The sequence below is a fragment of the Zymoseptoria tritici genome, chromosome 7 (assembly GCF_000219625.1).
Source record: "Zymoseptoria tritici IPO323 chromosome 7, whole genome shotgun sequence".
NCBI classification, from domain to species: Eukaryota; Fungi; Ascomycota; class Dothideomycetes; order Mycosphaerellales; family Mycosphaerellaceae; genus Zymoseptoria; species Zymoseptoria tritici.
Window position 1 is genome coordinate 216,473 of NC_018212.1, and position 24,485 is coordinate 240,957.

Sequence of the window (24,485 nt, forward strand, 5' to 3'; positions counted from 1 at the left end):
GTCGTCACCCGTCCAGGACTGATTCCTGCCAAGATATCGGAGACTGGCATGGTCGCGCACGCAAATTTCTACAACGACGACTTCTTCTTCATGGATCCCGACAACCAGGACGACCCGATGCGCCCAAAGGACAACCGTCCGCCACAAATCATGGAGGTCTGTCGATCCATCCGCAAGCTCGTCAGACCTATGTACTATGGGAACAACGTCTTCAACTTCAGTCCTCGCTCGTACTTTCGCCAGAGCCAAAGCATCGGGGCCCCAATTGGCGACAACTTCAAGCTGGTGCGTATGGCCATGTATAGCGAAAAGTTCTGGATCCGAGATGTGGGCACCGATACGGAGCGTTTCATCAAGACCATGCTGTGCATCAAGACTCGAGCGAGTGGCAAAGTGATCGCAGAGAAGTATTACATGGTATTACGCCAGCGTGGTCGCCGGGTCGAAGCACGAACCGGATGGAAAATGCTGTACTCGGTGCGTCATCTGGCCCAGCCATTGCGTATCGGCGAGACTCAACCTCTTTGTATGTGCGTGGTGCAGGTGGATAAGGACAGCCGGAAAGGAGAGCATAACGAAGAGACCTTGTGGAAGCTCCTCATGAACTGCGTTCTCAATAGCCCAAACCTTGCCGATGCTCAATTCGACGATGCATCTCGGGCCAAGGTCGCTGAGATGACACAGGAGCCAGAGACGACACAGATCATCGGCATGCTCGATGAACATCCGGACAGGGGTTTGTTGGAGATGCCGCCCTGTCCATCGTGCAAGGAGATGCGCATTCTATGTGCTACCAGCCTTGAGAGAATCGACTGGATGCTCTCAGACGGTGGAAAGCTGAAGGATACGTGAAGTGAAAGAAGAAGCAGGTACACTTTGCAAGGTTCGGAAGCAGCAATCGTGCAACAACGAGAAGTCGAAAGTGGAGCTGCCAATCAAATGGGCACTGGATCAACATAGGAGCACTATCAGTCTACATCAACCAAGGCTTTCTTGTCGATTGGACTTTGTCGATTGGACAAGGGGGATCGGGAATTATGGGGGACATCCTTTGTTCCATTGTCACAACACGAGCAGGGACTTGGTGTGGGTGTCATCCTCGGAATTTTACACAGTGGAATTGCAAGGTCATGGAAATGGAGAAGTTTCGGGTTTCAAACTTTTGATTCGTGCTAATATTACACTGCAGGTTCGAAATACCATTACAGCTCGATCAAACTCCCGTATTCCAGCCAGTGCTACCAGTAGCTTCAAGCTGTACAGACGAAGCAGACATCACAACGTACATACCGCACACACCAGCATGTCTGACATGCTCATCAGTAGACAGCAACACTCAAGCCTCCGAACCCCGCAAAGCCATGAGCGTACTGCAGACCGTTCTTGGCGGTACAGCAGCAATCGCTAATGTTTTGGCGGCAGATGGGGCAGGTGTCGTACGCAAGGCAGGCGTAGGCAAGCTGATTCTTCACCGCGCAGCAACAATCGCTGATGTTCTGGCGACAGATCGGGCAGTTGTCCGAGACAGCCTTGCTGTTCTTGACGGCGCAGCAGCAATCGCTGATATTCTGACGGCAGATCGGACAAGTGTCGGAGGCAAGTTGGTTCTTGACCGCACAACAACAATCGCTGATGTTCTGGCGGCAGATTGGGCAGTTGTCGTAAGCCATCTTGACGGCACACGAGCAGTCACTGATGTTCTGCTTACAGATGCGGCAGGTGTCGGACATGTTGGTGGTTGTGGTGCGAGGTCTGATTGTGGTCAGTGGGTTCCAAGTCAGATGAATCTCGTTTGTCTGCGTCAAGCAAGCGTTTTGAGAGTCGTCTGATTGAGAAGCTGGGCTTTGAAGTCTGTGAGAGAAGTGGTCTGCGCTAGGTGAGTGATGGGCCGCACTTTAATGCTGGCAGCTGTAACGAGAAGGATTGTACAAGAGCGTTGTGTCTTTTCTGGACTACGACGACATAGCATTGTCCAGGACATGTCGTTCTTTGTCTCGCCAAAAGTCAAAGGTGATGTGTTCTTGACCAACTGGAGAGCATTGTGCCAATTAGCACGTAATCAAAGAGAGCTTGTGTCGATTTTGACAGACATGGATTGTTCTGGGGTTAATATCATAGGAGGCGTTCTTGTGCAAGCGTTGTATGAGATCTGCTTTGTCGAGACAAACAAAGGCGTTGCTTGGTGAGGAAATTTGGAAGACCAGCAAGGGTGGTACTCGCTGCCGTAGTGGCGAATTACGTCGAGAGTACGGTAGTCAACCGTGGGCAGGTCAATATCTGATGTGTTGTCAACGTGTTGAACATGCCTGCCGGTTTGATTCATTCACTTACAATTTTCGGGACGGCCCGCGCAAATCCTTGCTGACTCGAATTGCGGCCACAGTCGCTGGTTCGCTATATGTCACTTGGTGCGCTGCATTCTTCGTCTGTCATCCAAACACCAAGATTTTCATTGCCAGAACCACCTTGCGCACACATAACGCCATCGAGGTGCTCTTTCCATCTGAGCACGCATGATCAACGAGTCTCAAGAGCCTTCCGGGCCCACGAGTAACATCTTCAGCATGCCTCATGCGAACGAAACGCTCACATCAACAGCGACGCATGGGCGCAGCTTTTGTCCGCAAGCTCGGCCGATCGAAGCACCGCCGACATTGGAGGAAGCTCTTCAGACCTCGGACACCGCTGTTCCTACACCTGCGACTGTGAGCGCACCCAGCAGCCGTACGGATGAGGCCTCGGGTATCTCTACCAGCCTCAAACAAGCAACGTGAGTCAATAGAAGTTCATGTCGAAGTGACCAGCTAACAGCAAGCATCCAGAAGACCTTCCCAGAGCGCTCCGTCAATGTCTATCGCGAAGCAAGCAAGCCCGCTTCTGAATCTCCCCGTCGACATCCTGAACATCATCTTGAAAAGCGCTATGACGGGTTACCAGAAACCCTTCTACGTCGAACTTCCCAATTCAGCCACGGCAACTCTCGGGATTTTCTTCGGACTCCTTTACGATACCCACAACCCGACGCTTGGACGTTGGATAGATACGTCGACCAACGATCAATCATGACGACTTGCAGAGCCATCCGCAGCATCGCTCTGCCTCTATTCTGCGGCTCCACGACCTTTCAGTTTCAGCCAGCCGAAGCTTTCCAACGAGTCGAAACAGTGGTTCGTACTTTGAATCCGACCTTGCAAGGACAATTTGAGCCCTGCACCCATCATCTTCGCTCTGTCGTTATTTGCCATCACTATCACTACATCAATCTGTATTCATATTGGTCTATTATGGGCGCCCTGGTTCAGGGCACGGAACCTTTGCCACTTCAGCTCAAGGCCAGCATAGAAAATGATGGGACACTTCATGTAAGGAAAAGCTTGGCCATATTTAATGATTATGACGAGTCCCCGGTCGTTGAGATGGAATACCCTAGGGCCGTAAGCTTCCATGGACTGGACAGGAACCTCAAGTGTCCTTGCGGTGCACCCAAACCTGGCAGGGCCGGCTATGATGGTCTCAATCTTTTGGATCTTGTGCTAGACTGCCACGCATGGGCGGAGGGGACCAAGCTGCGACCGGTGACCGTTGAGGACCTTAAGAGCATACGATTCGTGGAATGCACTTGCCGGGCAGAAGGAGTCGAAGAGCAGCGGGCCGATTTAGTGGAGTCTGACGCGGTTTCTTGACAGAAGTCAAGGGCGGACAGACGAGTGCAACGAGAAGCATCCTCTGACCTGAGCATTGGATCGGGAAGAGACTTGCAATTGTATGCATGGTATGGGAGGGTAGTGAAGCTGTACGTTCACAAAGCGGACTGCGGAATATGGACAGCGACTGGAGTTCAATCGAAACCTTCGAAGCCGTCCTCAGCATGACCATTGACCAACACATCCTCCTCTGCATCCGCCTCCACATCTCCTCCCTTCTCGACAGTTCTCCTTGGTATCTCGAACAGCACACCACAATTCTTTCCTTCCTTATCCACCTTCCATCGTCCCGCCCTCAACTCCTTGCCGACAGCCGCAAGAACCACGACTCCGCTCTTTCCTCTCTCGCCCACATCCACAATCGCCAGATCATTCACAATTCCCGGTATTGACTTTTCCACGCCATCATCCTCTTCAACACCCGTCGCTGCTTCTCGCTCGCCATTCACCAGGCCAGCCTCGACGTCATCCCCATCAATGCTGACCCCTATTCTGCCCAACGACTCGATCTTCCTCCGATCTTTGCTGATCCTCCAGACTCGTACAAAACCATCCCAGCTCCCACTGACAAACACATCCGAAAAGGGTATCGTTCGCAACGCTGTAATCCACCTCGCCTTCGGCTGACCTCTTTCCTTCTCCTCCGGGAACTCCTCCGCCGAAATCTCGTCCAATGGCGGAGGCGGATCAAGACCATGCGCCAGAGGGATGATATGCACCGGCTTCTTCTTGTGTACATTCCACAGCGCTATTGAACCATTGTCCGCCCCTGTGACGAAGATCTCATTGTCGATACACGCTATCCGGTCGAGTGAGCCTTCATGCGACAAGGGTCGCGAGTCGTACGGGTTGACATGTCTGGGAGCTCCTCCACCTCGGAATACCAGCTGTGTCTCTTCCACGACTTTCCACAGTCGAGCAGTGCGATCTCGAGCACCGACTGTAAAGCAGATCTCCTCCGCCAGAGCGGAGACGTCCACGACCTCGTCTTGATGTCCGAACAGTGTGTCCACGTATGCGAGTTCGTCTAATGACCAGATCTTGACTGTACGATCGCGAGAGGCGGAGAAGAGCTGATTTGTGCCGCGACGAAAGGAGAGAGAGAGGACGGCATCGCGGTGGTGAGGGAAGAGTTTGAGCGGCTTGAGTGTTTGAGCTTCCCATACGATCAGGGATGAATCTGTCGCGCCGGTGGCAACGAATTTGCCGTCTTGTGAAGCAGCTATACATCGGACTGCGGAAGTGTGGCGGATTGCATTTGCATTGGCGGTCGGTTTGCCGAAAGGTTGGGAGACGAGGAGTTTCGTGGGCTTTCGAGATCGGTTCGGAGGGTCGTCGGCGGCGGGAGGGGGAGCCAATCTCCACTTGACGAGGATTGAATCCTTGCCGACTGTGTATGCGAAGCCAGCGGCAACAGCGACGCCAGTCAGTGGCTTTTGGTGGTGTCGAAATTGTGATCTCGTTGCTTTACTCCAGTCGAAGTCCGAAGCAATCCAGCGGTACAGCTTTCCCTTCGTCTCGGCAGTATCCTCCTTCAATCTGTCACCCATGCGGCGTCGCAAATTCTCCTGATCCACATCTTTCGCATCGAATCCGACTTCTTCCTCAACTTCCTTTCGTGTATTGGCGAGATATTGCTCGGCTAGGCGAATTCGTTTGGCGGCTGGATCTTCGTCGAAAAACTCCTCGTCTTCGTCAGAGGAGGATTGCGCTGGTCCATCGTCGCGGGGAACATCATCGTCGGACACATCGCTGCCGGAAATGGATTCGTCTCGTGACGGGCGAGATTTGCCTTCTTTCTGTGATTTTGATCGTGATGCGGTGGAGTTATTTTCGGGTCGCTTCCTCTTCCGCTGTGAGGCGGGAAGAGTGAAGAAGGACGACATGAGACACAGTTGCGGGGGGAGCGACAGAGAGGTGTTGTGCAAAGAGTCGATCGAAGCTTTCGAAGATGGAAGCCAAAGAAAAAGTTCGAGCTGTGAGATGCCCTGTGGCTGAAGCTGTGGCGTCAAGGAAGCTTTGCCGAAAGGATGGTTTCCTGATACCGATACCGAACTCTATGTTCCTCTTTGTCAACATCACCTTCAAACAGATCATTCGAGGAGGGAGACACCGATCCGAGTGATGTTGCGGACACATGAAACAGTACGGCGATGACTACCATGAGGCAGAGTTCGGACAGAATATTGGACAGCATCGCAGCCGCTTGATCAGTGCATGCAAGAGGACAACCTTTCTCAAGACACAAAGCCGATCACGAAGATGATCTTTCGACAACATGGGCCGACGACACTATCTCACCCGACTGGCCCTGGGTCGCTCCATATACGAAGACGGAGACGCAGAAGTCCCGACGAACCCAAGCGAGGATTCTCCAGCACCAGGCCACTATGTCCAGCGATACAACTCCAAAGGCAACCCGACCAACCCCGAGACAGAAGCCTTCAACAAGTCCATGATTGCAGCTCACAACGATGTCCTTGCTCTCGTCGGAGTCGTCGAGCGCAAAGATCGTGACGTCCGCCAATCTGAACAACACCGCGCTGCTCTCCGTGAGCTTCGCCAGCGCCTCCTGATCAAGGAACAGGACCATGCCGAGCTCATCGACTACCTCCTTCTTCCTACCCGCTTCTTCTCCCACCTTTACCTCGATGGTCTGCTACAACGACTGCTTGTCGGGCTCTACCCGTCATCACTCTCCTTCTCCGGTATCCTGTTGACCGAACTCCACTCCATCTGCAAAACTCCAACGGTCCGCCTCATCCTCGCTACCGCCTGCCCTGCTCTCGGCGATGTCATATCCTACGTCTTCGTACGAGTCCCGCTCCTCATCGCCGCCGAGCATGTCGCGGGACGTGCGCAGACCCGAATCTCCAGCTCGCGCCTGCCCCGCAGAACGGCTCGAAAGCTCTACACCGCCGTCGCTTTCCTCTATGAAGCCGCGCTGCTCGCCGTCGACATCCTCTTCCTGCCCACCGACTATCACACGACCACTCAGCGCCTTCGCCTTACTCCAGCACTCTCACTCTTTCCGTCCTGGTCATTCGTCTCGCCCTTCTCGCCGGCGTCCTTTCACGCTTCCGGATGGAAGCCTCTCTATGCGTCTTCTGTCTTGAATCGCTTGATCTCACCACCAGCCATTATTCTACTCACCCGCCGCATGCTGCAACAGGATCCATTCAACGACGATATCACGGATGAGGAGCGCTTGCCATTTGCGTTATCTCTTACCTCGTTCCGGACCCCATCCCTCACCGCCGACCCCAACCTCACGCCGAGGCCCGGCTTCCGCGATGATCCTCTTGGATGGATTCTCTACAAGAACTGGTCATTCCGCCGTAAACTCCTCCACTGGGCTGGGTTTCGCGGAAAAGATGTTGACCACCTTCAACCAAGTCCTCCACAACGCCGCGCCACAGAAGATCTCGAAGGAAGACGGCGAAGAGAACTAGCCACCGCCTCTTCGAATGACACTCCGTCCTTACCGCTCGTCCTTCCCTCATTCCTGAACGAGTCTATCGCTTCCTGGACAGCCACCTTATTCAGCCTGCCGATCGAGGCCCTTCTACTCCGCAGCATTGCCGTGTCCTTTTATCATCTACGAGGCTACTCACCCGATGCGGCTGGAGCAATGACCATACTTCCTCGATTCGACACGTTGACCCTTCGAGGAGTCATGACATACACCTCTCGGATTGGGCTATGCTTAGCTCTGCACGCTATGGTTGATATTGGTATCTTCGCCGCGCTGAAATGGAGTGTGGATCGGAATACTGTTGCGGATGTTGAACCTCTTGCGACGTTGGATGCGGAGGAGGAAGACTTGAGAGACGATGTGGAGGATGAAATTGAGGCGGAATAAAATGCACAGAATGAAGGAGAGACGTCTGCGGCGATGTGGCAGGAGGTTGCTACCCGGACGATACGGGAGCGAGGAGGTGGGGAGATGGGATAGGCGGGTGATGAGGTTGTGTGATGAAGAGGAAGCGAATCAGCAGAGTATACTGCACGAGACGTGTGAAGGCAAGCATGTTGGTTGCGCTTCAGGATAAAATCATGACCTTAGATATTGCCGTGAGGACCAGACCGCGGTGTACACTGTCAATAAAACGAATGTAACACCACGTCCAGCATCGCTGCTGTGCACACAGTGTTGTAGTCTTTGCTACTTGCTTACCCGCACGAGCACGACTTCTCTCCACAGGTTTGTGTGGGTTTGCTTCGTATCACTTTGCGTATGTCGCGAGTGGTTGGAACACTTTTCGGTCATCGTCGCCACAAAACAAAAGGCCAGACCGGTAAGTCGACAACGCACGAGGAGTTGAGATGCACGCTTGAGATCCGACGGACTGGTCATTGGGCTGGACGGCTGCAGTTGAAAGCGAGGGTGTCGCCCCGTCGGTGCCCAATGGTGTGTCATGGAGGGGAGGGGTGGAGGGATAGAGGGAGGGCTGTGTTGCTGCTGCGGCCGTAAGTATACGTGGTCTGCTCTGCGAATAAGAGTTATCGTGGTATTTTGGACGCGGCTGTAAGTACCAAGTGAGGAAAGTTCGTGCCCAACCTCAGGCGACGATGATGTCTTCGATGCTAAGGTAGGATTGTTCTTCTCCACGACCCCTGCTCGATCGAAATCCTGCAGTAGGTAGCCGTTCGGTGACGACGGATTAGTCTACTGCAGGTGTGGTCTGTCTCGCGTGGCCCGACGTCGGGATATTTGGGCCGCTGTGCAGCAGCAGCACTTTTTTTCCATCTAATTCTCTTGTCGCCGCGGAACATCGATGCGGAGGGGACGATGACTGGAGTGTTGAGAACTTGATGCCGATTTGCGTCCGCCTCCTCGAATATCTTGATTGTGACGGCGGATTCCTGCCGTCGTTGTTCACGGCGTGGACTTTGATTGTTCCTTTCTTCACATCGCCTTGCGATCCGTCCATTCCGACTGCCGCTTGCCGCGATACCTTGCACAAGGGCCGTGCGTCATCCCCATCCCACCTTTTGGACGAGTGAGGTCGTACAGACAGCGTCAGCGGAGGAGGGAGAGACAGCGAGGACTGATGAGGAGACAGCGAGCAGGTGCAGACAAACTTCCATCTTTCCATGGCGCCTGACTTCTGTTGCTTCTTCCTCATCTCCACTGCGAAGAGCGCCAACGTTTGTCGACGATCGATATCTCCATACCCCTCCACGTTTCGGAACGACGCCATCCAGCAGCGCGTAAGTCGACCTCTCAGCGACCGACGACGCCACTTCCGACCGGATCGCAATATCGCAAGAGACGCGCAACATCCGAGCGAGTTCACACACATCATCAAGACAGCGCCAGCGAAGCGCCTGCGAATGACGAGAGGGCACCCTCACCACTCTTCAAGACGCAGACAGCGATAGAGTTTCCGGCATAAAACTAAGCAGGGCACCCTTGCACTCGGATTTCCGCCCACCGTCGTCTTCCCCTCTCACGACCCGCTCGCTCAGCGTCTTCCATCATCCCTTCATCGTTACACCATCGTCGTCGGGCATTATCCGATCTGGCTTGGTGACACGGAGAATTTGGGAGGAGAAAGTCTGGGACTGGACGTTTTTCAACCTAACTTCTTGGATCCCGCGGTCCCTGATCTGCTGGAAACTGGTACTCTTGATTGCCCTGGAGACGCAACACTCCAAACTCACATCCGTCATACTCCTCCTACAACTACTCACCACCTCCCACCGCCCTCGCGTTAGGCGACCTCTCTTTCTGTTCTGATCTGATCTTTGTTGGCATTGTTCGTCCATACAGGATTGAGAGTCTCGTCTTCCTCCCCGCCAGCAAGTTTCCGACCGATGGGGTGAGTTTAATTTCCTACATCATCATCCTTCCCACTGGCGTCGCTGCCCAACTTGAGATCACCGCCATTCCGAGCTTTGCCCCTCCTCCGCGTTAGTTAGCACATCCCACTTTCGATCAGTCAGGGCAATCCTACATCCAGCACAGACACCCGTGGACGGCACCACCCACTTCCCACTGCACACACCGCCATGCGCCACTCCCACTGACTGACATGCTGCCGGCTCGCAGTGCCAAATTCACCGTTCACTCCGGCTCCGAGCGCGTCGTGGTCTTCCCTGACCGCAGCGAACGCACCTCTTCCAGCGGCAGCGTACGCCGCTCGCGCATCTCCAGTCGCAGCCTCTCCAGCGAGGAAAGCTGGTCCGAGATTGACGAGATTGAGGAAGACGACATTGAACCGTCCGATTCGGCTTCTCGATCGCGACACCCCACCGCCGCTTCTCGTCGACACACCGTCGAAGCCCGACCCGCACCTTCGAGGCATTCCTCCTCACGGCATTCATCCTCGCGAAGACCCGAGCGCGTAGAAAGAGAAGAACCACCTCCTCGTAGACACTCCACTCGTCACACACAGCCCGTCCGGCGCGAGTCTGCTCACAGACCGCACCGCAGCTTGTCGCATCGCGTTCCCTCGGACGAATCCTCCAGCACCGTGGCGTCTGCAGACGACTACCACTACTATGGCCACCCTCGCGCCGGACACCCTCCTCCGTCTGGCTACAGACATGTACCGGCGCCGAGCCATGGTGGCCATAGTGGATATCCTCCGAGTATGACCTCTGGCGGAGGACAATATCAAGATCCATACGCACCTCCACACCAAGCGCTGGTCCATATGCACCGGCAACATGATCCGTTTGGTTATCCGCCGGCGGCAAACCCATTCTCGCACGCTTCTCCCCAGCAGAACCCCTTCGCACCAATGCGCGCCGAGGAGAGCGGCGGCTACTTTCCAGCAGAACCAATGGGTCCACCTCCACCCCGACAGCGCCCGCAAAGCTTCGCCGCAGCGCCGACGCACTATGGATCAGAGATGATGGCACCTTATCATCCACCACCAGGCATGCCTCCTTATGGTGCTTACCCTGGAATGCCAGGATACCCTCCGTATGGATATCCTGGGCATGCTTGGTCTCCACCTCCTCCCAAGGCAGCTTCACCGCCTCCGAAAGAACCGGCTCCACCTCCGCCTCCGCCTCCGCCTCCAGTCCCTGATCCGGCGATTAAGGAAATACAAGAGCTGTTGAAGGCAAAGACCAAGGCCGATGATTCGACCTCAGCCGCGAACAGCGACGAGATCAAACGACTGAAGGATGCTCTCGAAGAATACAAGGCTTCGAAAGCTAAGATAGAGCAGGCGTGGTTAGCAGAGAAGGAGGCCGACATCGCAGCGAAGAAGGCGGAGAAGGAACGCGCCGAAGAGGAGAAGCGTCGAAAGCAGGAACTTGATGACGCTCGGAAGAAGGCGAAAGAGGACGCCGAAGACAAGGCGAAAGCGGAGGCGAAGAAGGCCAAGGAGGAGCACGAGAAGAAGCTCGCCGAAGTTGAAAAGGCGAAAACGGACTCCGAAGCGGCGAAGAAAGCTCTGGAGGAGGAAATCGCCAAGGCGAAACCGACACCGGATTCGCAAAAGCCGCCGATCAAGTTCAAGGACGCTATTGGGAGGAAATTCTCCTTTCCCTTTGCACTCTGTAAGACCTGGCAAGGGATGGAAAAGCTCATCAAGCAGGCGTTTATGCACATTGATCAAATCGGCGATCAGGTTCACGCAGGCCACTACGATCTCACTGGTCCGGACGGTGAAATCATCCTCCCGCAGGTATGGGACACAGTGATTCAACCCGATTGGGAGATCACGATGCACATGTGGCCTGTAGAGGAGAAGCCTTCTCATGAGGACATTATCGATCCGTTCAGCGCTTTTGGCATGTTTCCTGGAGAAGGTCACATGCAGGATCCGCATAGCAAGAAGCCAAAACCCCCCAAAGACAAGGCTGGCAAGAAGAACAAGAAGCCTGCTTCGCCGGAAATTGTCAACGTCATGCCTGGTCCGCCGGGTGGTGGTCCGTACGGCGACCCATTCGCAGGCCTTAGTGGTGGTCTGCCTCCTGGTTTCGCCATGGATATGGGTGGACCACCTAAAAAAGACAAAAAGAAGAGCGCTCCAAAGCGAGGGAAGGAAATCAGTGGATTGGCGGCGTGGTTGGCAGGAGGCAATTTAGGAGCGAGGACGGGTGGCGGGTCGTCAAAAAAAGGGGATGAAAAACTCGAAGCGGGGGTTTCAAGAGTCGTTTCGGATGGGAGTGTCAGTACGGGTGGTGGTGCGAGTGTTGTTTCTTCGGAGGGGAAGAGGAGGTCTAGTCGGGCGGGTGTGGCCAGGACTGGAACGGGGGATAGTGGGGTCGTCATTATGGATGCTGGGTCGACGAAGCAGAGGAAGTCGGCGACTAATGGCGGCGCCGCTGCGAAGAAGGCGGACGATGCGGCTTGTGTGGTGATGTGAAGAGGAGGAGAAACAACAACGACACCCGATGACGATGATGGTGATGATGATGGATGGAGAAGACGACACTTCTTGGAACGATTTACAACCCCCCGCTGTTCGACGAGGACATGGTTTTCCTCCCGTGGATGATGCGCGGGTCTTTCATGTCCTCAACCTTTATTTCTGCGATTTGAATACTTGGGATTTTTGGGAAGCGAGCGCTGGCGTTATTCTCTCATTGGATGGATGGGGAGAAATGGGTCAAGAGACGGATGGATATGAGCGAGGATTTTCGAAGTTGAGCATGAAGATTTGAAAGGCTTCGAGGCCGTGCATGTATACCATAATGATGGGATGGATGTTGTGGAGATCATGTGCTGGGTATTCTTTGATGGTGAGAGATCCGGTTGCGAGATACCTTTTTGTTTTCAATCGAATGTTCTCCAGTACCACCAGCATCCGAAAAGCCGCTTCGTGCGATCGTGTTTCATGTATCTGCACGTCAAGTGTCATTCGCATCAGCTGCAGTCTCGTGCAGCGATGACATGACTAAGCCGAGTTCGAGCTTCGGCTTTCCCTCACAAGCTCAACCTTGAACTTCATGCGACGACCACATCTTACACACCTTCACCTCCACTGCCACCGCCGCCGCCGCCGCCAATTGCGCAAACACTGATCTGACAGTATTTTCGTCCAGATCTTTGCGATCTTTCTCCAGCTCTGCGACAGCGCAGCGAGCCTACCACCGCCATGGCGGACTTCAGCTACTCCGACGATCTGGAGTTGCAAAGGCTGAACGACCAAGTGGTGAGAAATCAGCCGCGCACGATTGTAGCGCATGAACACTGCTGACATGGAACGGCAATACAGAACGCACAACCCGAAGAATTCGAGAACTGGGAGAAACTCGTGCGCGCCGCCGAGTCACAAGAAGGAGGCCTGAACCGAAATTCCTCCCCACAAGCCATCGCAGCGACTCGAGATACCTACGACCGATTCCTCGCACGATTCCCTCTCTTCTTTGGTTACTGGAAGAAATATGCAGACCTCGAGTTCTCGATCGCCGGACCGGAGGCTGCGGAGATGGTGAGATAACTACAAGGTTGGCCATGCGAGGACAGGGCTGACGGAGGACATCTAGGTTTACGAACGCGGCGTCGCTAGCATAGGCGTCTCTGTCGACATTTGGGCCAACTACTGCGCTTTCAAGGTCGAGACCAGCCATGACGCAGACGTGACCAGAGAGTAAGTCGTCTCATGGGCACCACAATCCTTTTCCTTTCCTTGCCCATAACACATCTACTCCCACAGCGTCACTACCATGCCCGGCTTTGTGGGACCTTGAACCTTGCGCGACATTGCGAAATGCCTGGTGAGAGATCCTCCAACAATCTGCCACGGAGCTTGGCTCTTGGGCTGTTTTGCCAGAGTCTTACGTCTAGTCATCAGACCAGCTACTACCCACCACTACTTCGCACACTCGCAACACTACGAGTGATGTTGAAGACGCCTGTTTGCTTTTTGTCATTGTTGGCGAACACACCACGCTTTGCCTCCAGTCATTGCATAAGAACTCCGCCGACCGCTGGCGACCAAGATGTTCGCGCCCACCCTGCCCTGTTTGCACCCTTTCCAGACCCAGCACCCTTTTGAAAATGACTAACAATATTCAAACAGACTATTTGAACGCGCTGCAGACAGTGTTGGACTCGACTTTCTTGCTCATCCATTTTGGGACAAGTATCTGGAGTTTGAGGAGCGTCTGGAGTCACACGACAGGATCTTCGCGATCCTTGGACGAATCATTCACATCCCACTGCATCAATATGCGCGCTACTTTGAGCGATACCGCACCATGTCGGAGCGTCGGCCCATCACAGATGTTGCACCAGCCGAGGTCATTACTCGCATCAACGAAGAGATGGCCAGTGAGACGGAGCAGCGACCGAGGAATCCCACCGAGACTGAGCGCGAACTCCGTGCCCGCGTCGACGCCTATCTTCTGGACATTTTCCACCGCACACAACACGAAACTTCAACTCGCTGGACATTCGAGCAAGAAATCAAGCGTCCATACTACCACGTTACTGAACTCGACGATGCGCAACTCGCCAACTGGAGGAAGTATCTCGACTTTGAAGAAGCGGAGCCGAACAACTACACTCGCACCCGCTTCCTCTACGAGCGATGTCTCGTGACTGCCGCCAACTACGATGATTTCTGGTTCCGCTACGCCCGCTGGACGAGAGGTCAGGCACATCTGAATGAACAAGTCCGCAATGAAGAAGTCCGCAACATCTACCAGCGCGCCAGCTGCGTCTTCGTCTTCACAGACTCACCAGAGATCCGCCTTCAGTACGCGCGCTTCGAGGAGTCCCTCGGAAAAGCCGACGTCGCTGTCGCGATCCACGAAGCTGTTCTCATGATCCTTCCCGCACATCTCGAGACCATCCTTTCACTCGTCAATACTCACCGCAGACAGTACGGCGTCGACGTCGCGATCGAAGTACTGAATCAACATGCCATGAGCCAAGGCTACACCCCTTACGTCCGCGGCGCCCTCGTCGCAGAGCTTGCCCGACTCACGTGGAAAGCGAAAGGCGACGTCTCAGCAGCGAGGAAGATCTTCGAAGAGAACGCACAATACTTCCCGGACTGCCGAAAATTCTGGTTCGAGTACCTTCTCTTCGAGCGCGATCTACCCGTGCAAGTGGCGGAAGGAAAAAGCAAGGGCAAGAGCGCGGAGGAGGAGAGATACACCCGACTCAAGAAAGTCTACGACGCGATCCGCTCGACTGCGAGGTTAGACGAGGATACGATGCAGGAGTTGAGTGGCGTGTATTTGGAGGACTTGGAGTTGAGAGGCGGAGAGAAGGCGATGCAGGAGTGGGTGAGGTTGGACGGAGAGATTTGGGGTCCGGTGAGCGTGCAGGGAGAGAGGAGCGTGGGGCAGGGGACTGATGTGTCGAGTAAGGCGGTTTAGGAAGCTGACTTGAAGACACGGCGGAGTCGGAGAAGGAGGCAGAGGGCTGGGTGAATGGTGATGTGTTAGTATTCGTCCTTTCCTGTGGTTGTGGAAGGGAGAGCGCTACTTTTCGTTGCAGCATGTCGGGCATGCACCCGCTCGAGAATACCCTCGAAATCAATACGAGGGAAGATTGATCGATCTGGATCCTACCTTCATTGTCAATATTGGTGCGCACTCGACCCAACAAAACTGGCCTCATGATCCTCATGCCTCAATGGACGCAGTAACATCGATCGACTTGTACAGCCAAGAGCCAGGAGCCAGGAGTGGGCCTTCACATGCTTACATGATCCAGGCTTCTCGATGCTGCTCCTTGGAGGCACTGTTCACAAGCCGACACATGTTCGCTATTCACTTACAACAGCTCCTGATGGCATATAAGGCGACTCGAACTTTCTGTGCTGAGCACTTTAAGCGGTGGATTGGCGACTCTGGAGGTGGGTGGGTTCTATGTTCCTTTCTTCCGTTCTTCGCTTGATTTCTGTCCAACTTTACCATTTGCCCAGATCCTCATTCCATACACATATCAAGGCTTTCGCCGACCGCTACAACGGCTCTCCATTCGAGCACAATATAACACACTCATCAAGCTTTTCGACAACCGCTACACCGCAACTGCAATCGAGCACAAGCAGCGATTCTCCGTATCTGCGCCGTGGACGAAGACTCTGGATTCACGATCTCTCGAGGACGGACTTCGACGTTCAGCTGCGACGTTCAGCTGCTATCAGGAGACTCGGGATTCACGATCTTTCAAGGACGGCATTCGACCTTCAGCTGCCATTAGGAGCCTAACGGCCGCTGTGTGATTGTCATCGGCGTGGGCTCAACCTTCTGGAGTGCAAGACTACTGCCCATCTCATCCTATCCTACGACACCAACCCTTCTCTGCCACCCAGCCTCCTCTGTTCCGATCTCTTCGCCCTACAATACGCATCCACAGCACGCGTCAACCCAACCAATCCGCGATCCCATCCGACATACTCGGCCCTCAAACGACAGACACGATGAGTCGCCACTACCTTCGCTCTCTTACCCGGATCTTCGCCGTGGCAATCTTGTCTTTCATCTTCTATCAACTGCTCAACACCGTTACCGAGCCATCTCCCGGCAACTCGGCCAAGTTCAGGCCGAAGCGCGAACCTCCGATCGTTCATGAGCCTGTGCTGCTGAACGAGACCTTGGCTGATAGTAAGCAGAGTGGCGACAACGCTCATGGGCTCTTCAAGCGTGCTCTGCATCCCGAGTGCAGCGACAAGGAGTTTGAGGATTCCCAAAAACGAGGGTGCGAGCTGCGCGATCGCTTGACTCGGTATTTTCCTTACGTTGTTGCCAACGTCCAGCATCTGCACGGCTCAGGCTGGCAGGAAAATCTTGAAGACGACGATCCTGACATGGGTGTCGCATCGTTCCTCGAAAATCTCGCAGGCGTGACGGAATACCCGATCACTGACAGACGATGGCGTGTGAGGCTTGTGAGAGGGGAATTCGTTGCTCAGACGTGGAGTCAGTGGTATCAGTACCCTGCCACAATGCCAGACGGAACTGTCAACATGTTCAGAGGGACGGGAGGCGAATATCGCCAGATCTCAGCGCCTCGCTTAGGCGTTATCGGTAAGACCCACAACAACCTGGCAACTACCAATGTTCAGGATGGCTAACGAAAGGTACATGGCAGTGATCCTCGACGCATGGAGCCCCGAGAGGATGACTTCGCAACCCGATGACCCATTACCCCCAGTGAGTACCTGGCAGCAGGTCGGCCAGGCGGAATACGACCGTGTCTTCGCTGTGCTGGGTAAAAATTTCCGGACGAACGAACACGCACGCATCCCGAACTGGGTTCTGATCAAGACGCTCGTCGCCCCGTACCAGGGCCTGGGCGTGGTAACGCGCTGTTTGCGGACCGCGTACGGCCTCACCGCGCTTCCCAGCTGGGAACACAGGGTGACCTTCGCCATTGGAACTACGTGTTTCGATGCCTTGCTCGGAACTGCCAATGCAATGCCGGTGGGATGGCTCTATGTCACGAAACGTCTGGACTGGAAGGCTCAGATCCTGTCCATCACCGTCTTCGACTCCGAAGTGGTGGGCCCCAACGGAGACAATTTCCCCAGCATGCTGCTGCACGCCCGCGCGCCCGCGCCCGGACTTGCTGCAAAGGTCACTGCCAATGAAGAATTCCAGGCTGCCGCGGACGCAGAACATCGGCTCATCCTAGGCTTACCTCCACATCCGATGCTTCCACTGTACCTCAACTAGTGCAGCCGTGTCGCGGGCACACCTCGAGCATCAGCACGTCGAAGTTCTCGTACGCCGGAACTCTTCCGAGATTGCACACTGCGCTATCGATGTTTTCACCTCTGAACAAGCTGGCGAACCTTCGGACATCTTTTGAGCTCACGTCAGCTATCCTCGGCGTAGAATTGTGCGGAGGAACAAAAAGATCCTTTTTGACAGCGATGCTTCGGCAGTGAAGGCAGTTATCGAGTGCGCAAGCCATGGTGGAAGCAGCAGAGCTTGGAGCATGGTTTGACGTCTGGCGTCTCAGTTCTCCCAGCGTTGACATTACGACTTGTGACACTGGAAGTGTTCCAGAGAATCTAATAGTCTGATGGCCTGGATGACACAATCAAGCAAGCATTCTGTTCCTCAGCTTCACTTTCATCTCACTTCTGATATTACATCTTCCCAAACTCAGTGGCCAAGCCAATATGAGGCCAGCCGGAGTTGACACAAGACGTTGCTGGGACGGAAGATCTGGTATTGGATATTTACTGTCATTAAGCTCTAAGCAAAATCTATATTATAATCATGTTTGTTTCTCATCCCGATATGTGCAAATGCACTGGTCTGCTTCCCAGTCGTACATCTAGCCTTTCAATATTCTACAAGAAAAGAGCAAAGACAGCGGCCAGACCGGCGGCGGCACCGCCAGCAACGCGAGTAGCAGCGCCTTCATATGTCTGTGGGCCAGTAGTCTGAGCAGCTGGAGCAGCGGAGCTGTCCTCGCCGGTTGGAGCGGGAGCAGCAACGACAGAAGTGCTGGTCACGACTGCTGGACCCTCACCGCCAGCAACGTCTGATGGTCTCGATCCCGCATCGGCAGCAGTCGTGACGGGGACAGTCTCGAAGGAGGACAGGGTAGAGCTGACGCTGCCTGGGATCGGGTCGACGGAGACCATGACGGAGGAGCTCGATGGCTCGGACGAGATGGACATCGACGGGAGAGGGTCGACAGAGGCAGATGGCTCGGACGACACGGACATCGATGGGAGAGGATCGACGGATGCGGATTCAACGGAGGAGGTCATCGATGGAGCGGAAGAGGATGTCGATGGGACGGAAGAGGAGGCGGAGCTGCTGGACGAAGAAGCGTTGGAGCAGGACAGGTCGTAGAGAGGCTGGCCGGTGAGGTCGGATGGGTTGACGAGCGAGAAGGATACGTCATCCGAGGTGGCTTGGTCGTCGTCGAGGGTGAACCACCAAAGGTTGGTGTCTGTGTCCAAGAGTCGGCACGCGACGTTGTTCCAATAGGTCTGAGCGTTGTCTGTGCCGGCCTGGGCGGCGCCGGAAGCTGGTCCCTCAACGGGCCAACCTGTCTCAGTGACCCACACAGACTATCCCTGGCGTTAGCAAGAGTTCGATGGACAAAAGATTGATGAGATGAGGTTCGCTGCCGGTATACGAGATTTTCGCCCGAGCCGACCAGCGAACCTCCTGCTATCAGACTCACCTTGCCATTGGCGACTCCACGGGTCTTATCGAGGGCCTCGAAGAAGAGAGACTCGCCGTTCTCAATACCGTTGGCCACAGTGTTCTCGAAGTAAGGGTAGGCGTCCACCCCGAGCCAGTCCACAGCCTCGATGACAGCAGAGTTGGAGCCATTGGTCCAGGCCGGCCAGGTGTCGACGTGGCCGACGGGGGCGTTTGCGAGAGGGCCACCGGCGATGAGCTCACGGAGCTGGTCGATATAGCTCACGATGGTCTGTGGGCCAGCACCCACGCCGCTCTCGTTGAGGATCCCGGTTGGCGATTCTCTGTAGAGATCCTCAGAACCAACTGAGATACCGACGACGCGGGATGTGAACGCATCGCCGTACTGCTCGATTGCGGATCGGAGGGCTCCAAGTTCTGCATTGAATCCCTCTTGGCCTCCACTGCCCCAGAGACCGAGCAAGAGGGAAGTGTCGGTGTCGATGGCGGCCTGGATGGCGGCAATGACCTGGTTGTTAGACGAACCAGCCTGGATCATGGTAAAGAGACGGGCGGAGGTGAATTGGCCATTGGTGCCAGGGAGAGCCTTGGCGGCGTTGAACTGATCGGTGAAGTCTTGAAGAGTTCGTGGAGAGCCCTGCACGGATTGTCAGTACAATTTGGAGTCGAATCGAGAAACGGCAAGACGTACGTCGAGGTCCAAGGCGCCGTAGTTGAAACCGCGAGACTGGGCTGCCACGCTGGCGGCCAGAGCAAGAAGGGCAGAAGCAGAGTAACGCATCATGTCGATGTTCAAAGAAAAGTTCGTAACGACGGTGATGTTAATGGATGCAAAAAGCGTACCTGCAGAAGGATGAGTCGCCCACTATGTACCCCATCGATCCAACCGGCTTACGCGAGCAAAACAGTTTCTTTGTTGGGCGACGGGTTGGCGCCATGACGCCTCTCGAAAAGCTGGGCAGGGTCGGAGTCAGTCTCCACCACGGAAGGCCAACATACATCTTGTTGTCATTGGCTGAAAGGACGAAGTGGGTACAGCGTTTCTCCTATAGGCAAGTCTTTGCAGGAAGTGTCCAATGAACGCTTTGGAACCATGGGATAAGAATAGCTCGCGTGTTTAGAAACCTTTGTCTGGGCGACTTGGCATATAGAACGGAGACTTTTTGCAACGCTTGTGGTGGTTGAGAGTGAGACTTGAGGAGTGAGTAAACTTGGCTTTTTCCGTGATGACTCTGCTTCATGGCGACGATACCGTTCGCTTCTCCGTCGTAAGTCTGAACAAGATGTCAGCTTTCGCTTTCGTCGATGTCTTGTATCGGCACAGAAGGGGGCGATGTGGAGAAGGAAATAGACGTCATCACGTGGCGACGCTAAGCGAACGAACCGAACGGCTTGCTTGACATCACGCCAAGAGTCGGTCTTGAACTCTGCATAGGACGGCAGATCCTTTCATGCAGGAACAAGGGACGGACTTCGGATGTGGTTTGGGGTTAGCGTTCGGCTTGGATCACATCCTTCTTCACGACAGCGAGAGCCCGAGCATTGCAAAGTGCGTAACGGCGTCAGGGGATTCCTGCGCCCTCCAGTAACGAACGACTCGGATGGCGACAAGCTCAAGTACCACAGAGCTCTGCATAGAAGCCACTTCCGCGGGCATGGCTTCCAATCGCAGAAGCAGCTGTCCGCACGGCACCACTCTGCTTCAGCACTTCGAGCCTCGCTTCCACTCCACATAGCGAACCACACCACGTTGGTTAGAGTGCTTGATCACGTCGAACTCTTTCTGGACCTCCACCTTATCTGCCGACAATTTGAGCTTTCCCGGCCACTTCTCCACGACCGTATTGACTTCCTTGATGACGACTCCGCCGGGGATGACTTTTGTGCTGATGCGTTCGAGCTCGGACATCTGGATGGCCTTCTTGTAGCTGCGCGAGGTATTAGTCGGTGGGATAGCATGATCGTGAGAGAAGAACAACACTTACAGGTCAAACCATTTCTCGGACTTTTTGAAATGCTCTGCCTGTGTTTGAAATCGTATCCACTCTGGGTCGTCTTCGGATTTCTTCCCGGAGAGGAGTTTGATGGCAGGATTGAGTGGTGAAAAGCGCTCTGCCATCTTGTGGGTCGCCTTGATCCAATTTGGATGATCTTTCTGGACGATGCCTGCGACAGCATCAATGGCGTTCATGTAGAGAGTCACGAGTGTTGCGTGCGGGTTTTGAGCGACTTCTTCGAGCAATCCGCCAAGCAGCCAGACGGTGCTACGAGTCCCTAGGTAGTACTCGTCGACGATGTTGGATGTCTGTGCACGATCATCTGTTAGCAACATGTATCGTTGAACTCGGGGCAGCGAGATCCATTTACCTCGATGCGCGCGAATCTGATATTCGTGAAGACTTTTGGTAGTATGGCGGCGTCTCGACTGTGGAAGTGGAAGTGAAATGGTCCAGATCGAATGCGGCGAACGAAACGTGCCAACTTCTCGGACAGCAAGAAGTAGAGTTTCCCGTACAAGTCATTCGTGGCTGGTCCGGAGTCTGTCCGCATGATCTCGCCCCAGTCCCAGCCGTTGAGCGGGTCATCTTCGTCGTGCAAGAGCCAGCGGCTGCCTACAAACAAGGTCCTGCGCAGACCTGTCAGCAGTGGACGTAGTGAAAGAAGTGAGAACATGCACTTACGGGTTGACAATCTCAAACTCCTCTCTAGAATGACCGAACGGGAGAAGTATACCATCTTGACGGAAGCGGTCCCAGCAGACACGATCCGTTGGCCGGAGCACAAACATGCGGCGGTGCCTGTCGTCGAGGAGTGTGGGTGCCAGCGTAGTGTCGGTTCTTGCCTTTCGCAAATCTTCTGTTGGGGATGTGATGGAGGTGAAAAGTGGCATTACCTGCCACTGTCGCTTGCGGAGCACAACCTCACAGGTAGATGAGCCCAGAGTCCACTCTGTCGATAGAAGGTCTTCTGGACCTTGAACCTTGAGACGGTCTAGCACACCAGCAAAGAGCGGAGAGAGCAGACGCATAGCACTCGCAGCTTCCGGCGTGAGGAAGGCTGAGTACCAGATGTGCAGGATGCACTCGACTGCGATCGCCTCGTCCGGAACTTTGTACGCAATCAGAGTGATGATGATGTTCCTGGCGACAACGGCGAAGTCCTTGTCGTTGATGTACAGCGAGACCTTGCCTGTGTATGATTCAGGAAGGTCAATGACGGATTGAACAACATGTCTGAGGTCTCCAGATGCTAAAAGTCGCAAGGATGGTCAGTGAATCGCAGTGGCTTCACGGCATACTTTGGGTGTCCAATTGGCTGTCTTACCAGCGAAAAGAATGTTCAGGTCTTTGTCGTAGTCTTCACCTTCATTTGTCGCCAGCTTGATCACATCCTGAGCAATCGTGTTGCCGAAGAAGTGGCTCTTGCCCTTCTCGCGTTGTTCGGTCTGCACGGCTTGAGGGGCTTCGGACATGAATCGGGGACGGCGGTTCTGGGAAGTCCACGCGGGCAACCACGAAGGCTTGATGAGCGGCGACTTGCAGTGCTTTTTGTGATTTGGCCACGATGCAACTTGACATTCACGATCGCAGAACTTCTCGTATGTTAGCTGAATGAAAATGCGACGCTTTGAGTGTCTCGGCATACCACGACCAAACGACAGCCAGAGCAAGCCATCTTGGCAGGAGTCTGACACTGGGCGCACAGTTGGACCGACATTACGAGATGGCTTTGATGATGCCAGAGTGAGAAGAAGGAGAGAAGAGAGCGAGATACAACATCTTCAAGGCAGATGTTGCTCGAGCAAACGTATTGAAGGGAAGCATGCACTTATCCGGTGGACCGCGTGGAACCTGCCAGCAAGCCACATGGAGGCCAAAGCAGGTGCGTCAAAGAGATCATTGTCTCTGAAGTCGCTGTGTGTTACGACCGCGTTCTTGTAGCTTCTTTTGTGGACTGGTGCAAGGTCGAGAAGAAAGAGACTGTGGAAAGGAGAGGAGGTCAGCTTTGCTGGGTCGGAAAATTTGAGCCTAAGGCATCAACATTTCCACTTCAGAGCGCTTCCAGGTCTCGGGCTTCTCCCTTCCGGTCACTTCGAGTTGTTATTTTGTTTCTAGATACCAATTCAACATGTGCAATCACAGCAGCCATGCTATTATCGAGCATTCTGCCGGGCCTTGAGAACAAACCATAGACGAGCGAGCTGGTCTTGAAGACATCAGGCTTGCTTCTCGGCCAAAGATGGATTTTTACACAATCCTCTCCCTGCCACAATCCAAGCGCAACGGCCAATGCATATCCGGGCCTGAACTACGACAGGCTTACAAACGTGCTCTGCTTCGTTATCATCCAGACAAGGCTGGCTTAAAGCAGGTCGGACGCCCGACCGGGAAAGATGTAGAGGTTCCGACCATCGACCTCATAACAGAAGCTGTCCGCGTCCTGTCCGATGCTGAACTCAAAAAAGCCTACGATTTGTCCCTGCTGTCTTCTTCCCCATCCGATGTCAAGAATGACAGGCAGTCTGCTGTGCAAACTCGCCACACCGGCTTGGAGACGCTCGATCTCGAAGACTTGGACTTTGACGAGAAGACGGGCGAATGGAGAAAAGGGTGTCGGTGTCAGAGTTCGCCGGCTTATGTGGTAACAGAGGAAGAATTGGAGGGATCGGTGGAGGTAGGAGAGCTGGTGGTTGGGTGCCAGGGGTGCAGTTTGTGGGTGAGAGTTCTGTTTGGCGTGGAAGGATGAGAGAGCGTGCATGCATTGTGGAAGGCATGAATATTGAAGAGCGATGTGACTTCGAGATCTGGTGCGATCCCATTGTCGGCCGTTCTACCTCTGATCTAGCGGGCGAAGTTGCATTCTCAGTGCAGCCAACCTGGTAACACGGGCTAGACTTCGGATCATGCCATCGACGTCGATCTCCTTCCCATGAGATGTCGCTGGAATATCCTCATGAACAGCGCGAAATACCCTCCTTCGGCGTGAGCTCTTCCATTCGCACCGCCACAGCAACCTTGGCCTGCGCAACCGTCGACCTCATCGCCTGGTCGATCTGTCCGAAATTCTCCTCGATCTCACTCTCCAAATCGCGTTTGCGCTGCAGTAACTCGCGAAGTCGGTCAAGCTTAGGTCGGAGATTGGAGATGCTAGAAAAGAATGAATGAAGTTAGGTGGTTGTGGCGGGAGTAAGAAATGATGATGAAGTGGAGCTCGACGGAGATGGATTACAGGTGGAATTGAAGTGCTTGACGACCCACCGGTTTTCCTCATACTTCCGCTCGCATTCTGTCTTGCGCTTCGCAATACGAGCAAGATTCTTCTTTCGCTCGGCTCGGATGGCTTGTTCACGTTCCGCACGGCGGGCTTGGGACTGCAGGTCGAAGATCAGGCACGGAACTCCTGGAGAGTCGATCGAGCAGCGAACTCGAACGTACCCTCTCTTTGTGAAGCTTGACAGCCTGCTGGATCTGGTCATTGTTGATCTGGGCTGCAGGTTGAGAGTACTCCAGAGGCTGGCTGGGTTCGTCGCTGCAGCTTTCTCCGGACGACTGTGTGCGTTGTTGGGATGACTTGGGTGCCATCTCGGTGATGAAGAGGAGACTTGCAGATTCGGCTTTAGTCTTGGAGGAAGTGAAGTGAAGTTTTCAGGAGTTGTCGATGGAAATGGTCGCACATGAGGCAGGAGCATTGATTGATGCCTGATTGCCTGACTGGCAATTCATG

The 24,485-nt window shown here is 54.4% G+C and overlaps 10 protein-coding genes across 10 annotated transcripts; 5 read left to right on the forward strand and 5 right to left on the reverse strand.

The window, feature by feature from the left end:
- Positions 1 to 252: 252 nt before the first annotated feature.
- On the forward strand, positions 253 to 980 carry MYCGRDRAFT_105041 (uncharacterized protein; the record flags this gene model as incomplete). The annotated part of the gene is made up of 1 exon (XM_003850531.1): positions 253 to 980. The coding sequence occupies one exon, from the start codon at positions 292 to 294 to the stop codon at positions 850 to 852; it is 561 nt and encodes a 186-aa protein (XP_003850579.1).
- A 198-nt stretch (positions 981 to 1,178) lies between these two features.
- MYCGRDRAFT_94239 (uncharacterized protein) lies at positions 1,179 to 1,730 on the reverse strand (the record flags this gene model as incomplete). Its single annotated transcript, XM_003851247.1, has 3 exons — positions 1,179 to 1,183; positions 1,291 to 1,307; positions 1,372 to 1,730. The coding sequence occupies 3 exons, from the start codon at positions 1,728 to 1,730 to the stop codon at positions 1,179 to 1,181; spliced, it is 381 nt and encodes a 126-aa protein (XP_003851295.1).
- A 2,108-nt stretch (positions 1,731 to 3,838) lies between these two features.
- Positions 3,839 to 5,623, reverse strand: MYCGRDRAFT_110058 (uncharacterized protein; the record flags this gene model as incomplete). Its single annotated transcript, XM_003851246.1, has 1 exon — positions 3,839 to 5,623. One exon carries the CDS (start codon positions 5,588 to 5,590, stop codon positions 3,839 to 3,841), a length of 1,752 nt encoding a protein of 583 aa, XP_003851294.1.
- Positions 5,624 to 5,795: 172 nt separating this feature from the next.
- On the forward strand, positions 5,796 to 7,566 carry MYCGRDRAFT_110059 (uncharacterized protein; the record flags this gene model as incomplete). The annotated part of the gene is made up of 1 exon (XM_003850532.1): positions 5,796 to 7,566. The coding sequence occupies one exon, from the start codon at positions 5,983 to 5,985 to the stop codon at positions 7,564 to 7,566; it is 1,584 nt and encodes a 527-aa protein (XP_003850580.1).
- Positions 7,567 to 11,170: 3,604 nt separating this feature from the next.
- Positions 11,171 to 11,374, forward strand: MYCGRDRAFT_45624 (uncharacterized protein; the record flags this gene model as incomplete). The annotated part of the gene is made up of 1 exon (XM_003850533.1): positions 11,171 to 11,374. A coding segment is annotated over one exon (204 nt), but the record flags the coding sequence as incomplete, so codon positions are not given.
- Positions 11,375 to 11,530: 156 nt separating this feature from the next.
- MYCGRDRAFT_105042 (uncharacterized protein) lies at positions 11,531 to 12,278 on the forward strand (the record flags this gene model as incomplete). Its single annotated transcript, XM_003850534.1, has 1 exon — positions 11,531 to 12,278. The coding sequence occupies one exon, from the start codon at positions 11,573 to 11,575 to the stop codon at positions 12,032 to 12,034; it is 462 nt and encodes a 153-aa protein (XP_003850582.1).
- Positions 12,279 to 12,657: 379 nt separating this feature from the next.
- Positions 12,658 to 14,999, forward strand: MYCGRDRAFT_73649 (uncharacterized protein; the record flags this gene model as incomplete). The annotated part of the gene is made up of 4 exons (XM_003850535.1): positions 12,658 to 12,823; positions 12,887 to 13,102; positions 13,158 to 13,261; positions 13,694 to 14,999. 4 exons carry the CDS (start codon positions 12,767 to 12,769, stop codon positions 14,997 to 14,999), a joined length of 1,683 nt encoding a protein of 560 aa, XP_003850583.1.
- A 2,793-nt stretch (positions 15,000 to 17,792) lies between these two features.
- Positions 17,793 to 19,583, reverse strand: EXG11 (putative glucan 1,3-beta-glucosidase; the record flags this gene model as incomplete). Its single annotated transcript, XM_003851245.1, has 3 exons — positions 17,793 to 18,664; positions 18,781 to 19,398; positions 19,453 to 19,583. The coding sequence occupies 3 exons, from the start codon at positions 19,543 to 19,545 to the stop codon at positions 17,933 to 17,935; spliced, it is 1,443 nt and encodes a 480-aa protein (XP_003851293.1).
- An 880-nt stretch (positions 19,584 to 20,463) lies between these two features.
- MYCGRDRAFT_86714 (uncharacterized protein) lies at positions 20,464 to 22,436 on the reverse strand (the record flags this gene model as incomplete). The annotated part of the gene is made up of 7 exons (XM_003851244.1): positions 20,464 to 20,689; positions 20,747 to 20,826; positions 20,923 to 21,066; positions 21,129 to 21,387; positions 21,443 to 22,010; positions 22,086 to 22,353; positions 22,407 to 22,436. 7 exons carry the CDS (start codon positions 22,434 to 22,436, stop codon positions 20,464 to 20,466), a joined length of 1,575 nt encoding a protein of 524 aa, XP_003851292.1.
- Positions 22,437 to 23,123: 687 nt separating this feature from the next.
- Positions 23,124 to 24,343, reverse strand: MYCGRDRAFT_94245 (uncharacterized protein; the record flags this gene model as incomplete). The annotated part of the gene is made up of 4 exons (XM_003851243.1): positions 23,124 to 23,332; positions 23,733 to 23,908; positions 24,020 to 24,132; positions 24,197 to 24,343. The coding sequence occupies 4 exons, from the start codon at positions 24,341 to 24,343 to the stop codon at positions 23,124 to 23,126; spliced, it is 645 nt and encodes a 214-aa protein (XP_003851291.1).
- Positions 24,344 to 24,485: the final 142 nt, after the last annotated feature.